The sequence below is a fragment of the Falco cherrug genome, chromosome 4 (assembly GCF_023634085.1).
Source record: "Falco cherrug isolate bFalChe1 chromosome 4, bFalChe1.pri, whole genome shotgun sequence".
In the NCBI taxonomy this organism is placed as follows: domain Eukaryota; kingdom Metazoa; phylum Chordata; class Aves; order Falconiformes; family Falconidae; genus Falco; species Falco cherrug.
The window spans coordinates 71086319-71104877 of record NC_073700.1 but is presented as its reverse complement, the minus strand read 5'-3'; the positions used below and the strand labels follow the sequence as shown (position 1 = coordinate 71104877).

Below are 18559 nucleotides of genomic sequence, written 5' to 3'. Positions count from 1 at the left end.
CAGGGGGGTGGGGGGGGTTGAAACTGGCAGATTCATGATTCATGCAAAAAATCTCCTGGTAAGAAATCATTCCACTGAAAAAAATAATAACAGGTGTAAAATTAAATAGTATTAATTATTACTATGAACTGATAATCTACTTTAAAGATCCATTATAAGTTTGTCCCCGAACATGCAGTTCCTATTTCTTTGTAAGATGTATAGTTACTGTTAACTGTATGTATTAACATCTGTTATCCCATTTGTGAAGTAATGCCTTATTGGAGCAGTGTTTTTGAAGACATCAAAAAGAGACCCTGACACATTTACACAAGACCCAAGATGTATACAAACAGTGCAGATGGAAAATACAAGGGAGTCACACCTGTCTCACACACCACAGGCAGTGCTCACAGCACATCAGATGCTGAATTACTGTCACACCTGAGGCATGCAATGGAGATGAGAAACTCACTGGAGAGAGCTGACACCAAACAGCCAGGTGGCTTTGCCAACGCACAAAGAAAAATGGCAGAAGAAAGCAAAAGGGCCTGTTTGCTTACCAAACTAGGTCTGCCAGAGCCTACATCTCCAGCACAGCAGAAGTGACAGGATGGATGGAGAAAGCTATGAAAAAGGGGAGCTGCCATTGTCTTCAGGGTGAAATAAGTAATTAGAGAAAAATAACCATTTTTACCCTATTGCCTTAAACTTCTAAAAGCACATTACAGTCTCCTTTGCATCCATATCCAGCTTGACAAGCTTAAATTTTCCCTTTGTTAATATATTCCACATACACTATTATTCTGCATAGAAGACATAATCTGTAATTGCCTTTCAGGCAGTAAGAAAGACTCCTGCTGCTGCTGACCCAAATGAGGCTTGAAACAGTAGTAGCATGGTTGTGAAACTCAAGCATTTAGTCAGTTCAAGAAATTGGACACTACTCTTTCAAATCTCTCCTCCTCAAAGACAAGAGTCAATCCTGAAAGTCTTTAGCACAAGCAGGAATTAATACAAGGCTTGACCAGCCTGTGTTTGGACCTCAGAATGCCCTTCCAAACTTCTTGAAGTAACAAGTACAGAAATCCCTAATTATAAATTATTTTTAAGTTTTCCAAGTTTTATGAAAATATTCGTAGGTACTGAATAGTACTGAATTCTGAAGCAGCTTAGTAGCCTACAGAAACAGATGATCTCTTACATTTCAAGACAAACTCCAAAAATAATTCTTTGGCTATGATTATTGTTCATAATCAGTAAGTGCAAAACATTAACAGCACCAATGTAAATTATTACTGCTCAGTAGAATATCTGCCTTCATCTCACTGGAAGATAAGAAAGTTTGCAATATACCCTTGCTTGCATTAGACTACCAGAAAAACTAATCATATATCCTGTGCTCATTCTCACACAACTGTCACCATACTTCTTAGTTTCCCCCTCAAGCTTTTCATCTTCCTGGGCACACTGCTTAGTAGCTTATTATTTTAGTGCACAGAAACACTTTTCATGGAGCATAAAATTAAGTGAAAAACTATACTTTCTTCCAGTTGTCCTGATATTTCTCAGGAATTAATAAACCTTACTGCAAGTTCCTTAAATCAGGATGAAGTCTTCAGTACCTGCAGTGCCAATAAACTAAAATATATTTCATATAAAAACAGTATATCTTATTCTATTCTGAGCATCAATTTTTTATTAAAGTAATTGCAGAATTAACATAACTCAGAACTGAGACCTGGCTGCATGGAGAAGCATGAGATGGAGCAGACTGACCATTAACCCAACCAAAGCTCATCTACTTGCTCTTCCTTTTTCTTCTTCCAGCATCTTCCATTCTTGTTAATACGGATTTCCAACATTTCTGACACAACTATAATATAAGCCACATAGCAGTTTAAATAGTGAGTTATCCGAGAATGACTGTATTTAATCTCCTTTTTGACCTTCAGATCGAAATAAGCCAAAAGCTCAGGACATACCCCTACTGATCACACACCATGATAGTACCCCATTCCTAATCAAAGACTCAAAAGCGTGACCATTTCAGAAATTTAGTTTGCTGTTGCTAAACTGAAAAGCTCAACAAACATTTTTATAAATTATTTTTTTCTCTTTTCTGTCTATGCTGGCTTTCTCTGCATGCATGCATTCTGGTTTTTTTTTTTTTTTTTCCCCTTGCGTAAGTAGACACATCATCACTGTTAAGTTTCCCATAATACTTACTTCTCAGTATCATTTACTAGAGTTGTCAATTTCTTTCACATATTCCAGAAAATACTGTTCTTCTAAATATATCTTTTGATATTTTTTCCTCCAGCCTGGTTTTCCCTTTCCCCATCCTTCCTAACAATTTTGTGCTAATGCCACAGTGTTTCAGCAAGTTATGCTAGTAACTGTTGTAACAAACTTCATCTGTTTTCTGATAGCCTGACAATTCCTATCAACTACTTCAAATTAGATCTTCCTATGTTACAGCAAAATTTGTATCAAATACACCTACACAATGGGCCATTTGGCAACTCTTTTTTTGATCAAAGCTTCTATCAAAAGGCACTCCTGTTTATTCACCCCCCATCAATATCACTCCTCTGCTACCCATCAAACACTAACATCAACAAAGGTGCTAGCACCACTGTAACAAACACAAACTGCAGCTCCAAAAAAAGAAATATCTGAGTCCCTTAGGAAGCTTTGCTTTTCTACATCTATATTTTCAGGCAGGTTCTTAAAAACACAGACTGCAACCTCCCTTACAGCAACATACCAAGCATGCCAGTTCTAACAGTGGCAACCATCTTCTCGGTCAACCACCTACTGAGCATTTCTGCTGCTCAAAATCCTCATATTGGCCCCCTTTCTTTTTGTATAACCTGGCAAATCATCAGAAATTTCTTCCCTGTTGCATGTGCAGATGCACACCAGTGCAATGCAACGCAACACGTGAATATCCCACTGTGTTGAACGTATGGTACTCTACACTATTTAGCAAAAATAGCCCATGCTTTTTTCCACTTTTCAACACTTTTCTCCTCCACAAACCTAGCCATTTGCATTTTAATTAAATCTGAAATCAGCATCCTTTTTAAAAAAAAAAATCTTTCCCTAAGTATTTCTATTTATAGTTTTCTGATGTCACAAAGATTGCATTACAAATATTGAATTCTTCCAAACTAAAACCGGAACAAAACAAAACAAAATCAGCTATTAACATTTAGTTTGCCAAGTTAAAAAAAAAAAAAAAAAAAAAAACTGAGGTGTAACTAAAGTAAGTACAGAACAAATTTCTTTTTAAATTTGTGAAACTGGCATTGTATCAATACACCTGTGTAAAAAATGCTGCCATTTAGAGAGGCAGAACATGGTGGTGGACCACCTCCAAGCATTTGCTCTCCTAAGGCGGGGTGGGGAATCTACTGTGAATTTTTGAAACTGTGAAGTCGGGAGGAAATTTAAACAGTTTCCATATAGTTCTACGTTTTAAGAAATCCTCTTTAAAAAGCAGCTATGCACTTCCCAGAAAAGTCTTTGCAGTATATGTTTAAATGATTACTGGCCAAATTACAATTAGGTTTTCATTTTTAAAACTAAGCTGCTGTAGTCTTCTCTCAAGTGTGACACTGATAGCACATTTTTGTGCCCTCCTCCTATTAGGATGTTATGGGATCAGCTACCATCACACAATTCCACCGCAACTGAGAACAGGAGGATTTGGAGCAGGAGAGCAGGAGAGTCAGGTGGACGAAGAAATATGAGAGACTAAAAATTCTGCACTGCTCGTTACCCAGACTTCCTCCTGGTACAAATAAAAGTTATACAGGCAACATGAACAGAAAGCAAAGGAAAATAGCTTGGCCAACTCTCATGCAATGTCAGCTCTAACATCAGAAGGCAGAGGGAGGCACAAAGAGAAGAAATGGACTGATCTGAGAATCAAGAAGGTGAATTAACTGTGTCTTTTTGTTTTTTCAAGAAGTTGCTGTGTGAGATGACATAACTAGAGGCAGCATGAACTGGTCGGTGTCACTTATATTCAGGCAGACCAGTTATTCAACAAGTACTTACGGCAAACTTCTACCTTGCAAGTCCTGCCTACTGTCTCCTTTTCAAGGAACCTCAACATCACACAGTCAGACTCTGCCCTCAGTGAAACTTCTACAATCTCGAAATTTAGCAAAGTTTCTGTAAGCAAACCACAATATTCAAAATTACAAAAATAACATTAATTGACCACTCAGCCAAGACTGTATGTTGTCTGGATAATTACAGCAAGCTTCCCATGACATTTTATGCAAACAGCAAAACATGCTTCTTGACACTGAGCTGACTGACATGATGTTGTCATTCTGACATCACCAACTCTGGAAATTCAAAGTAAACATGGAAGATTGGAACATACACTTATTTTTCTTCAAGCTTTATAAAGTGCATAGAGTTTATCAGGACAGCAGACTTACTTGCAACCATCAACAGCATTAGCAGAGCTACACAGAACCTAAATAAAAATTCAGCCAAGTGAAAATACTTTTTTTTTTTTTTTAAGTCCTTTGGCAAATATGATAGGAAATGTTATGACTTAGAAAATTTAAGACCCCAAACAGTTAAATCAAAATCACTGTTAACAAAACATACCATCAAGATTTCACAAGCTTGCTACAACTGGTTATCACCTCTTCCAAAGCTCAAGCTATGAAATGCAAATAAGTAAATTATCTAGAATCAAAAAATTTCACCTATTGTTCTGTTGCCTAAATATTTCAGTAAATACAATGAAACAAATTTTATCAATCTTTAGGAATGAGTATGGAGAGTAACAGCTGTTAAGAAAAATCAAGATTACGTTGAGCATCAGCAGTGTCTAAGATACTAGGAAGCAAAGAAAATGCCAGTTACTGAAATTGTGACTCTGTAACTACAGTCTCCTGAGAATTTATGTTCAATATATTCTATGACACAGGTACTGAGGAGATGTAATATTCTTCCTTGGAAAAACTATCTGCAGTGTACGATGACCAGTGGTCATATAAATTAAAAACATGTGTTTACTTGAGCCAAGACATAAACTGGCAACAGATCAGGATCCCACACAGCAAGGATTGCTATAAGCCTTTCTTGCTAATAGCTTTGAATGTCATGTTTAGTGCACTCTAGCATAAAAATAAAACAAAATGTAAAATACTCACTTGCATATTTCCTGTTTATTGTAATTGTCCCTTTAGAGCAATTACACCAATGGACAGAATATTAAAATATGTGAATTCCCAACACAGACCCTATGTTCACATCAGGTACTAGATGTGACAGTACTGGCTCAATGCAGTCTGAGAATTCACCTGCTCTGATAGAAAACGCCTAACAACTCGTCTCCCTCCGGACAGTTCTTCCACTCCATTCGCACCAGCAGAGAAGCAGGCTGGCTGCAGGTAAGCTGTAGCACTCCGCGGTGCTCTCCACAGCTTGCAACAACACAAACCAAGGGGCCTGTTGACGCTCACAGAGACCTCTCACTGCACACTCACCAGCACATACAAGGTGTCATATGCAGGTCTTGATCAAACATGAAATCAGGACACAGCCAACTGAACACGCTGAAATGGAACCTGCAAAATGGTTTTGCATCCCATTACTCAAAGTCAAAGCACTCAAAACTTCTCAACTCTTCCCAACAGCTGACTGTCAGCAACAATTATTCTTCAGTAATTCCTTTGCAACTAACCACCATCTGCCTCATGCACCATATACAGTAACTCCTGCAGTGTTTTCCTATGCTTTCTTCAAAGAGTTAAAGATATGTATCAAACACCTTTCAGAGACTCAAATATATTTTGCCTAAAAAGCTACTTCAATTGTTCTATCACATAGGCTCAGCTTCTCGTCCTACTTTCCTTTTCATTACTGAATACCACCAATAGTAATTCGGACTTAATACTCAATTAACCAAGTAAGATACTATACAGCACCAAGCAGCAGGAACGTATGTTCCCTCTACTTGTAGCTGTCCCTCATATTTAAGAAGAGATTGCATAAATATCCACAATGGTTACATTCTTTCACAATTTTACTTTCTTTCTCATGCAGAACTTAACATTTGATCTAACACTCCAGGAATAGGCAGAGAAGATAAAGTACTTCACTCATTCATCACTGCTCACTACAGAAGGGAAGGCTACATCAGACTACGCAGTACATACTGCTCCAAATACCCTCCCAGGCCTTCAACTAGCAACCTGGGTGATGAAATGAAGATTACACTTATTAAATTTGCTATGTGCTTACAGGCTCTCTGGTGGGAGGGTTGATAGCTTGATAGGAGGGGGCTGTAAGCACATTAGAGAACAAAATTACAATATAAAATGAACTTGACAAATTGGAGAAACAGCTTGGGGGAAAATGGAAATCTAGTTCAATGAGAAGCAAGTGGAAGATTCTGTGCTTAGCCAAGAACAATTAACTGCTCAGATAATGGATAATAACAACTGCTGAGGTAGCAATTCTGCATAGAAAGATAAACTGTAGCCCACAACAATCTAAAGCTGACTTAACAATAGGTTGGGGTTTGCAACAACAACAAAAAAATTGCAAAGACCATACTGGGACTTAGGAGAAAAATTATATATGAGTTGATAGGCATATCTGCTGTTCTACCAGTTATGGTAATGTTCCATTGGGTATTGCAATTCAAATTATATATATATATACATGTAACACACATATATATATACCCTTGGGAGATAACTGAAGGCAAAGAAACAAGAATTATCAGAAAATACAATCTATGAGGAAAGAGAGCTGTTGTGTTTAATGAAAAGATTGCTGAGGGGAGACATAACTGTTTTCAAACACTGAAGTCCATACTTACAGGATGCTGAACAAGAAATAACAGACTTAAATGACATGGGTGTATTTGGCTCTGACTTGAGACCCTTACCAGCTGTTTTTCTAGTGGTTCTCTTATTTGCATTACTTATTTTCTATTACATCCTAAGAGGAAAGTCTTCAATACACAAAATTAATAAAGAGATAAAGTGCAAATTCTTGCTTTCTAGAAGGTTTGCATGGGAGTTTCTGAGTTGTTTCTTTTTATAAGAGTGACCGTTTTGGGTTGACCTATGTAATAGCTTACTTTTGAACAAATCTAATTATCAGAAACAGCTGAAAAACCCAAAATAAAATAATAAAAAAGAAAACCACACATAACTGACTAAGGTTAACCATGCTACAAAACAACCTTCCTCCTCAACCCAAACTCAGCGTTACCTTTTTACCCTAAATAAGCTGTTCAGTAACAGTTGAAGATGGAGAATTAGCAAACAAAAATCTGTTTACTCTGTGTGTTCTCTTTACTGCAACTCTTAGAAGTGGCTCCATCATATTTCAGATGGATTATTCTTCCTGCTCCTTGCCTACTCATTTTCTTTCTTCCTGCCATATTTAAACTGAGAAATAATCACCTGTTGAAATCAATACTTAAGATAAAGCCAGCTATTTTTAGTAATAATAGTATCATCACACTCCTAGTCACCTCCTAGAAGCTTTCTGACTGCTAGAAAGAAACCCCACTCATGTTTCACAGCTAAAACCAAACTTCTATACATAAGTTCACCTTTCAGGACAATGGGTTCTATTTAATGGCCACATTCATCCACTGATTACAAACAACTGCATCCATTTTCCAGCCCATCTGACTGTCCAGAAAGTTGTACCATTTTTTTACATTTTCCAAGCTGACAGACAATAACTTTTTCATTTTTCATCCCTCCTATATAGTATCTTAAAATGTAAAGCTTGACTGCACTTGCAGATCGAAACTGCAGTATAATTCTTCTAACATCACAATATTTCAAATGTATTTGCATATCTATTTCATACTGGCGTAAGTTAAAAAGAAATTAAATCTAGAAAAAATAAAGTGATGAGTTTTTCTTGTCAATAATCCACGCTAAGACTGATGACAGAAGATTTAAATGTTAAAGTTAGGTAATCATTCCATATGGTGGCTGTCAAATAAAAACTTGAATGAAGCTAACCTGTCTGCAGGCAATTAGCAAAATTTTAGATACTAAATACTTCAGAAGAATTTGTTCAAATACTGAGGTTGTTTGCCTTTGGCAAGACAGTATATCAGGTCTGCAGAAGCTTAAGCTTTCAGGTTTTGCAGAAATTAAAAAATACATCTCTGTTGGATGTGTTCACACATGCAGGAAGTCTGTTTGCATCAGCAGCTATAGCTAATGCGGAGATAACATTCCAAAAATACGCATTTCAGCTTCTACATTTTGCATAAAAAGTAGTCTTGTGTTTTGGTCTAGTGAATCTGTCAAAAAAAGTATGTATGTGAATATTCGTAACAATAAGTTACCATATAATCATCCTACATGATTCAATCATTTAACAAGCTCCAGAACTAGTACACAGATGGTTAGCTGCCAAAATGCTATTCACTTCCTTGCATCGTTTTGGGTTATTTGCAGCTGGAAGAATCAGTTCTGAGTTTGCAAATAACAACAACTGTTCTTCTTATCATTTCCGTATATATTAAAGTAGTATTTAATAATCTCTATCTGCAGATATTAAAGTGGAATATGGGTTCAGCTTTGCATTAAAGCCACCTTGATTTAACAAATCATCATTACACAAGCCATTTTACCTGTCCTAACTTTTCTTTTACTACCTATATGCATGTTCACAGAGATAAAGAATTGCTCATTCACCTGCTTCCCACAATTCAGCACCTGGTTGAACTGCAAAACTGGACTACAAGACCAAGCCCTTAAGTCTCATCAACATTATTTCACAAATGAGGCAGCACTCTGGCAACACGGCATATCTAGTCAGGCAGCAAATAAAAGGCAAGACTAAAGTTAAGGAAAACCTAACAGTGTCCACATGCTAAGCATCTACAAGCTTCAAAATGTTGTGTACGAGACCTTTCAGATGAAACATGAATGCAAGTAAAGTGAGAAACACAATACCATACGTCATGAGAGTACTGTACTACTCAAAGGTCCCAGCTGAGATAAAAGCATGATATGCTAAGCATTATACAAACAAGCAGAGATAAACTATCCTGACTCAAACAGCTCACAAAATATGTAAATAATAAAAAAGAGAGGGAACAAAGTTGTACAGTCTTTTCTCTACAAGTAAGAGAACTGAAATGTTTAAAGGAGACAGATCAAGGAACTTCATGGAAACTCTAACACAAAGATCATTCTTTTCAAAGCCACATTATACACAAGCACACATAGACAAAGTCTTCCCTCTAACCCAGCTGCAAAATCTTTCATAAACCTACAACCTACAAAAGCAGTATCAGAACCGCAATACTAGGCAACTCAGCTTCTTGACCTGTACCAGTTCTACTATGTCAGTAGCTCAGTCATTACTTTTGCTATCACTGTATCCTTATCACAGAGAACATATACAACCATTTAGCTGGAAATGTGACAAGCTGCCCAACAAAAAACTTGCCCTTAAAAAAAGCAGAATCCTGCATTTACAAGTATTTCTGCTCCTTTCTAATGGTCACTGAATTAGTGTATTTCACAATATATTCCTTTTTGGTTTGCAACTTCCTGCTAATCCATCTGACCTTACCCTCCTCCACCAAAAGCATAGATGGAACATTCAGAAATCAGTATATTTTTCTTGTATTAATAGAAACACAATTATGTTTCACAGTTAAAGTAACTTCTGATCTTTGCCACTAATGCAGCAAAAAATACTAATTTCTGAAAAAGAGTGGAATATTTTAAGTTTAAAGGACAAAATATACTCAAGTGCATTATCTAACCTGTGAACTAACAAACAGATAAGAGATTACTGGTGCATTTCAACTTGTCCTTAAAAAAAGCTAACTATGGCTTCCACATCTACTAAACAACTTCATGGTATTGCTCTCCTATTCATAGTGCATACTTCTTCACTTTTATCTAAAAATTATACTCTCATTGATGGATGTCCTCAATAGTCTAACAGTAATTGCTCTTTGTCAAGTGCTTGTAGGTGTTTGAGTAAATTTGCATTCTTCACAGATTTTCAGATCAAGCAGTACTTAACATAAAAATGGATTTGCCTCTTACTAATGAACATTGTAAGATACATCATAATCTGAAATACTATAATGGCGTCTGCTTTGCAAATAAGTAACCATCAAGATACAAGAGTATTGTGTCAAAATATGGTATTTTAAAACTGTATTCTCAAAACAGTTTTGCATAAACACCTTATCCCCCTTTTAAAGGACCTTAAAGTTTGTTGAAACCACAAAACACACCTTGGTCTTCCCTTCACGATTCTATAGAACACTTGAAATTACTTAGATTATTTGATTAGTTTCTCTAAAAAAAAAAAAAAAAAAAAAAAACAACCAAAGTTAAGTTTACCAACACTTAAGAACAGAATACACATTGCTGACATCCACATTAAATTTTGCCTCTTAATAGAAGAAACCTGTTCTTTCATGGGTTTATGTTGTTTCTTCCCATTTCATATATCAGGTTTGAGGGACATTGCCAAGACAGAGATTATTTTTTTCAAGGATCACTACTACAAAGCTCATTAAAGCAACTACAAGGAAGAATAGCACCTGAACAGTACGTAACATAACCATCAGCCTTATTTACCCTCATCCATAAATAGAAAGACATACCACATAGCCTAATTATGTAGATGAAAGACCTCTGCTACAATAGAAGTTAAACATGCACAGCATGGAAACACCAGTGCATAGCATGGAAGAGACTTTGTAAACAAAGTTTTATTAAGTACAAGTAAGTATCTGATTATGTAGGAAAAATCAAGCAACCAAAGCATCATCACTGAAATTTAACCACAAAAATTCAGGTAAAAAACACCAAAGTATTATTAGGGTTTTAATCCCTGTAAAGGATGCAAGCCTGTATTAATACTTCAACTTGAATAGCACCACAAGCAGAGTCTCATCTAGGGCAAATAACCTCTAGGTTAGTCTCAACCTGTATTGTGTCACTTGTTGAAGCATGAACATCCCCCTCCTACAGAGCTTTCTCTACAACACATTAAGACTGGGAACCAACAACACTATTACAAGAGGTCTAATGTCACCCCCATACACTGTAGAGCACTTCAAGGAAAGCTAGAAATCTATGTATGTAACTCCATATGTTCCTAAAGCAATCCAAGTACAACTGTGCCCACTGGAAACAGGTGTTTCAAGTTTTGGCAGCACAGGTGTTTTTCTAACAAAACTCGTATTTTAGACAGATAGGCACTGACCAGATTCAATTTTAGCCTGGAAGAAATACGCATATGCTTTTGAACTATTCTAGTAATGGCCAACCATAGACCATCTACCTGAGCATGAAATAAACATTTTAACATATTATATGAGTGCGTATATATACACACACACAAGTATATGAAAATACTTCTGAAAAAATTACATCATGCCTATAGTTTCAAAATTCTGTCTCTTAAAACCTGTTTAAAGTATGTAAAGGTGAAAATAATATGAGTAACATATAACATAAGATCAAATTTCATTCCAAATTCTTCAGATATCCTTCTAACAAAGCATATTATAACTGTTTCTAAAGATTAAAACATACTGATACGCACTTAGAAAATCTTAGCAGCATGGCACAAACAACAATAAGCACCTTTTTTCTACATGCACTAAAATGCTCTTCTACAGTAGTTGCAAGCCAAACATCAAAGCACTCTTCAAAACCCACATAACCAAATCTAAAAGTGTAATATAGTAATAATGTAAAATAGTAATAATGATTATACTCTACAACCAAAATGAACCTATTTTCTTTATCAAAATCTAAGAAAGAAGCAAAATACAAAACAGTACGAAGCACTAGATAACTGGGATTTTGTAAATATCTAGTTTAGCAATCTGAGATACGTGAACAACATAACAGTTTTAAAAACAGATTGTCACGATCTCTGACAGGATATTGTCTCTGGTAAACTACACAACAGAGAAGCACTCTGTTTGTTTTCTTATTACAAAATGCTGACCAGGTCCATAAGCATGAACAGAGAGCTGCATAATGGACAACCGTAATCCAGCAGGCCAATAATGACTGTAAATACGAGACAGCACCAGATCCGACACTTTCCGGAAGGCACGAACCTGCATCCTGACATCTGATACTAAAACACTACCTAAACACATGATAATCCATTATTTTCATCTCCTAACACTTCAATGCAAGTAGAATACACCATCTGAAAAGATACTAAACTGCTCTAGACTGCACCACTATATCTCTAGATTAAGTTTTTACAGCGTGACGATACCTATTTGATAATATCCACAGCCAGGTTTTCTTTTCATGTGCATTTCTGCAAGACTTGACATTTACAATACTTACGCATTGCAATAAGGTTTCTTTTCATATCCTTTGTAGTTATTCATGTTCAAAGCCATTTTGCAAACTTCACAGTGGAAACATCCTTTATGCCAGTACTGCAAAGAAACATAAAGTAGAATTACTTATGATACTGATGTTTTGAAAGCTATGTTAGGGTACAGTAAATATAAAAACACAATGACATGTCAGTATTTTGGCCATGCATTATAGATTTCTGCAAACTAAATCAAAAGAATTACTTTCACACGAAACCAAAGGTGCTTCTGAAACACTCTCAAAAACGTAAATTCTCTACGAAGGTGAATGCTCAGGACCACAGGACCACCACCACCACCGCCGCTGACTGTGCCGGGATTATTTTAAAGGTAACTGAGGCAGGAGTTTGATGTTTTGCCTTGTTAACGAAAAAAATGACACCGCTTGCCAAGAACGCAATAATATGCGAATAAAATCACTAACTAATGTGACGGCTGGCTTTTTGGTGCGCTGAAGAGACGCTAAATTTAGCACATAATACGGTATTTTCCTCCGGTAGCTCCTACCGCCTTGCCTTTCCGGGGACGTTACTTTGGCGCATCTGTCACTGCCTCATTGCTGCTATTTACGGAGCTCGGCGATAACCGGCGTCACCGGGGACACCCCCGAGGGACGGGGCTGTCGCCACGCCGCTGCCCCGGCCCCCGGCCCCGGCGAGGCAGCCATGGCGTGAGGAGCGGCCGAAGCCGCCCCGGCTCCGGGAGGCGCCGACAACTACAGCCAGGCAGCGGCCGCCCACCGCTCCGTCCCCCGGGGAGCCGGGGGGGCCGCGGGGACCCGCCGCCGGCCCCCAGCGCCGTCACTCCCCGGGCGGGCGCCGCAGGGGCTCCCCGGCCCGCCGCGGCCCCCGCTCGCCCCCCGCCAGCGCGATGACACGGCGGCTGTCGCCCGGCGGTGGCGGCGCGGATGCCGGCGCAGCGGCAGCCCCTGAGGCGCTGCGTTTGCCACCTGCCGGCCCGGCCCGCTCCCCCGCCGGCCCGGCCCGCCCCGCCGGAGCCGAAGGGAGCGGGGCGCAGGGCGAGCACGTCCGGGAGGCGCCGTCCCCGCCCGCCCGCGCCCCAGCACCTTGTCCAGGCAGTTGACTTTCTCGGTGGGATAGACCACTTTGCCACAGCGGGCGCACTGGGGGTTCATTTTGCGGCTCCTCTCGGGCTGCGGCTCCCGCGGACGACGGCGGCCGAGGCTGCGGTGCGGCTGGCTGGGCTGGACGGGGCTCCGGGCGGCCGATCTACCATCCCCTGCCCTGGCGGGGACGCCGGGAGTCCTCAGCGGCTGCCGGCGGGCGAGGAGGTCATCGGCGGCGGCTGGGGAGGAAGCGGCGCTCCAGCTGACTGCGGCTCGGCAGCATGTGTGAGTGGGCGGGCGGGGAGCCGGTGCCTGTCGCCCCCGCCCGCTCGCCGCCGCCCGCCCCCACCGCCTCCTCCGTGTGCTTGCGCGCTCGGCTCCCCGCGCCGCGGGCTGGGTGACTCACGCCGAGCTCCGGGCTGCAGCCGCAAGCCAAGCCAAGCCCACCGGCGCGGCGCGGCCCGCAGCGAGGGGAGGGGAGGGGAGGGGAGGGCGAGCCCCGCGCCGCAGCTGCCCCGAGCGGGGCACGATGGCGGGCTCCGCGCCGCCGCCCTGAGGCGCGGGGAGGGGGGGGGGGGGGGGGGCGCGGCGCTGCGGCCGCCTCCCGGGCGCACCTGCCCGAGGCGCGCTGTGGCGGCGCCCACCCCTCGCCGCGGCGGGAGGGAGGGCGGGAAGGAGCTGCGGCGCTGCCGGGCCGCGGGGGGGCTCGGCCGTTCCCCGAAGTTAGGCCCGAGGCCTGGCCGAGCGCCGGCGGGCACCTGCCGGGCGGGGCGGGCGCGGGGCGGGCGCGGGGCCCCGGCTTCCCCCGCGGGGCCGCTGGAGGCGCGAGGCGGGCTGCGCGCTCCGCCGCCCGCGCGTCCCGCCCTGCTCTCGGGCGCGTGCCGCCGCCTCCCCGCGGGCGACCCTCCCCGGCACGGGCACGGGCACGGGCACGCGGCGGTCCCGCGGGGCGATCGCATCGCAGCCCGCAGGGCGCATCCAGCGCCTCGGAGCAGCCTGGGGCCGGTCGGGTTTGACTTGCTAGTGCCGCGGGAGCGGTGCAGCGAGGAGTCGCGCATTTTTCCGTAGCTGTGTTTAACTACCTGGAATACAAACCGCGCTGATGAAGGTGCTTAAGCCGGTGCAGTGCAGCCTTTTCTGAGGGGGTTGTGGGGTTTTTTTTCAGTAGTGCAGCGCTCTGGCGCACAGCAAGGACAAATTCTGCACATACTTGGGTGTTATTAAGTAATCAGAATGCAGCCAGCTCAACCGGAATACTTGGCTATAATTCTGCCTTAGCAACCCAACTTTTATGCACTGGTTGTTCAAAGGCGTGGGGAGAAACAGTAATTTCATCGAAATTAATAATATATGTGATTAAGTGAGAAATACCTAATCAGGCTTTAAATGTTACATGACAGAAGTTGTAGAGCTTCTTATGCCTCGTCTAGGCATAAACATCTGGCGTCCAATGAAATTAATGATGTTGAGATGCTGGCAGTGCCACAAGCAACAGGAAAGCAAATTTGCAGGCAGTCTTGTAAATGCTTATTGTCTGCTTTGGCTGTCTTGGTGCAGCAGCAAATAGACCAACTGCTGACCGGCTCCATTTCTGCATGCTGGTCCATTTTGGGGCCAGTGCTAGAGGTCTGCAGTTCTCCAAAATCCTGGATCAGACTTTTTATACTGTTGTTAACCAAATTATTCTTCATCTAGAATTTAAGATTTGTCTTCTCACAGTTGATAGCATGATAGTTTTTTACAACTACCTGAAGACCAGTTTGGACTCGGTCTAAGATTTCCCGGATGGAAAAAGGTGTATACGCACCCTGCAGTGCTGATGTAGGGTCTGCTGCCTCCGTGCTGTACAGATTACCTTACAGTCCCTGTTCGACAGTCTGACTGGCAGTGAACAATGGCTTTTATTCAAGGAACTCTGAATGCCAGCTGTCTGAGTATGTCGGTAAAGGAAACTTGAATACATGGTAACTCAGCGGTTTCTGCAGGAATTGTCATTTTTGGATCCATCTGAGATCACATCTGAGCTGAATTAGGCCCAACACATAGGTAAGCAATCTCTGTGCTGCAAAGGTAGTGGAGTAGTGAGCCTGTAGCAGGAAGCAGGATGGAGACCCAGCTAAATAGAGGGCAGTGAATGTTATTTACGTGGGGTGGGGATTTTTTCTTAGCTGACTCAATTCTTGCTTTGCTTAGATTCAGCCTGATGGCTTACGGGTGACAAGGCTCTAGCTCATTAGAAATAACTAGAAGCATACAGCTCCTGCAAACCACTAATATGAAGTCTTCATTCCTGGAAGCTCCAGATTATTAAAATCACATTCAAGGTCTTCTCAGCATGCAGACAAAAATAATTTGGATATTACTCTCAGTCTCAATGCAACGATGAAATCTCCCACCTTATTCTTGAAGGAAAACTTTTATGAACCAAAATATCAACACTAGAAATTAAATAGTAAAATCAATAGGAATACCTGCAGTTGTATCGAAAATGAGTGTTTTGGCAGTATGGAAGCATTCCAATATTTATCATTATTTCAGGTCCAATATTTATCATTATTTCCAGATCCTTTTATTAACTTTTATTAGTTTCCTCCACAAGGAGGGAGAAATAGTGTCTGAAACACAGTCTTCATTTCCACAGCACAGAGCTCCTTGCTCATCAGCCACAACTTTTTTCTAGTGCTACTGTAATGAAAAGCAGGTTCTTTTGCTCTACACAAACCAGTGAGAGAGACAAACCTACTTCACCAATGATTGTTTGTGAGAAAGCAGTGAAATGTTACTCAGCAGCAGTCTTTCCTCTTTCTGAGTAGGTAATGATGCAATAGTAAAGTCCAGCAAAGCAAAATCCAACAACCCTGCTGTGTCACTGACTAAGAGGCTGTAAACCAAAGACTACAAAGCACAGAAGGGTGAATACCTTGCTCTCTAGCTAAAGAACTGTTGCCGCAAGCATGGAGACTGTAGTAGGTAATGGACCTCTATCTCGGGTCCAGCATTGATTCCTAGCTGGTAAGTACTGGCAAGTTGTAAGTGGCATCCCAAGATTTTACGCTCTTATACTTACCTCATCTGGTGCATTTCAGGGCCATTTATCTAGCCTAGATGATTGGAAAGTGAATGTTTAGGTGAACAAAGCATATCAACAACACTTGCAAGAAGATGCTTTTTTCAGCATACCTACACATGTAAACGTGTGCTGCAGGGAAAAAAAAAATTATGGTGATACCTGATTTCACACGTTAATAATGAATTTTACCTGAGGCAGAAAAGTTTAAAAAAAACTGTTAAACTAGAAAGTTAGTCTATGTTATTGGAAGTGACTTGACAACACCTTGGAAGAGACAACCCATAGATGCTTGTTTATATGGTCATAGGGATCTCAGGTTTCAATCTAGTTCTTCTGAAAGGCTTCTTGTGAACTTTCTTAGCTCTCTTTCCCACAAAATAGACTCCTTATAAGCCATCTCCCATGGCTGGTGTTAAGACCGGTTGGATCTATCAAGTGAACTTCGAAGCATAGCCAGAAAGCAAAGGCTTCTGTCTTGCAGGTTACCATGCATTTCCCAGGCTATACAAAAAAGCTGAGAGGTGGTGTTCGCTGCCTTCTGTCATCACATGAAGGCATTGTCTTTTCACCTAAATTTCTGCAAGTGAAGTCTGCTCGCAATGTCGTGGATGTATAGAGCCCTATTGAACAAAGTAGGAGTTCACGTAAGCATAGTGATTTGTCTTTTTCAGAGCAAAGAAAGTGTTTTCTTCCATTCAGATACGTATTCATTTAATTACATTTTGGGGGGGGGGGAAAGTGCTGAATGTTGTATCCCCCAATTAACAGCTGATGCCCCACTTGCAGTGTCATCAGTCATTTTTCTGAAACAAGTATGACAATATGTTCTTACACTCTGAAGGACTTGTGTAGAAATAATGTTTGCTATACTTCACTGATTTTTCATTCCTGATCCAGGTATAAAAGGTGGGCTAACTGACAAGTTACAGTAACGTACTTAAAAATACCATCTTAACTGCTATACCCAGCTCATAATGTTTGTGTATGAGCTCCAGCAGGTATTGTATCACATTTAAGTGGAAGGATGATCTCATGGTTAAGACACTGCATGGAGAATTGCAGACGAAGCCTCTGAGCAGTACTGCAATACAGATAAATAATACTGAAAGAGGTTTTGTGAAATTCTGTGACTGTAATAATTTATGTAGTAAGCAAAGATATTAAACTCATATTGGTTGGCACAGGAGCGGCCAGTCAATTTTTGACCCTTACTGTTTGAGCTTACATTTAACTGTATAAAAGAAGAAACTGCATAGTTACATTTCAGATAGGAACAATGCAACTTTAATGTGACCTTGTTTAGAGCTACCCAGGGTGCTGTTGGAGAAATGTGTTTTTAAATTCTCTACTGTGGAAGGGTAATTTATACTCTTCATATGCAAGGGTCAGTGGAAATATGTTTTCAACTTCAGCTATAGAAAAACTAAAAACAAAAGTGATTGTTTTCCTACCAAAACAAAACCAGAAATTGTTAGACTTTATTATGTTCTGTAATATGATCCAAACAACACTCTGCAGTGGAATCTCAATACATGTTTTCAGAATTACTCAATTTTTAGCTACTCAGATCAATCTAATAGAGTAAGGAAATACTAGAACAAAAATGGTTAACCAGTTACCAGCAGTTTTCTCTGTTCTTAGGATCTCCTTTCTTCACTCAAAAAGCATGCAAGCTGAATCCCGCATCCCACAGTAGCTATACACTTAATGAATATATGAACAAGTAATAATGAAGAGTCAGTATGACTATGGAATTGCCTAGAAGAAGGGGCTTTTATCCTCTTACTATTAACGTTGCAGTGGAAGTTTCAATTTATGCATGGGGTCAGGATTTTCCCTTATTAATGGGTCTTTCAGGGTATTTGGATGATACTTTCTCTTCAAATTATGAAAAAAAAAGATTTTGTCTATGTTTTACTGAAGACAAAAGGTAACTGTAATAAAGCTTAGTAAAAATGGGCTGGTTACTCGTATTATGCTGAGCAGAAGGTTGTTACCTAGTTCATTTGGTTTTGTTTGAACCTCGAATAGCTGATTTATG

General features: G+C 40.8%; 1 protein-coding gene across 1 annotated transcript in view; it reads right to left on the bottom strand.

The window, feature by feature from the left end:
- The window catches only part of NEBL (nebulette), a 269845-nt gene extending 255843 nt beyond the window's left edge, over nucleotides 1-14002 (bottom strand). Inside the window, exons 1-2 of the mRNA XM_055708682.1 lie at nucleotides 13449-14002; nucleotides 12348-12442 (exon numbers count right to left, since the gene is read on the bottom strand). Of these exons, the coding sequence (XP_055564657.1) occupies nucleotides 12348-12442; nucleotides 13449-13517 (164 nt within the window). The 5' untranslated portion in view covers nucleotides 13518-14002. The remainder of the gene's footprint in view (nucleotides 1-12347; nucleotides 12443-13448) is intronic.
- Between the last annotated feature and the right edge of the window lie 4557 nt (nucleotides 14003-18559).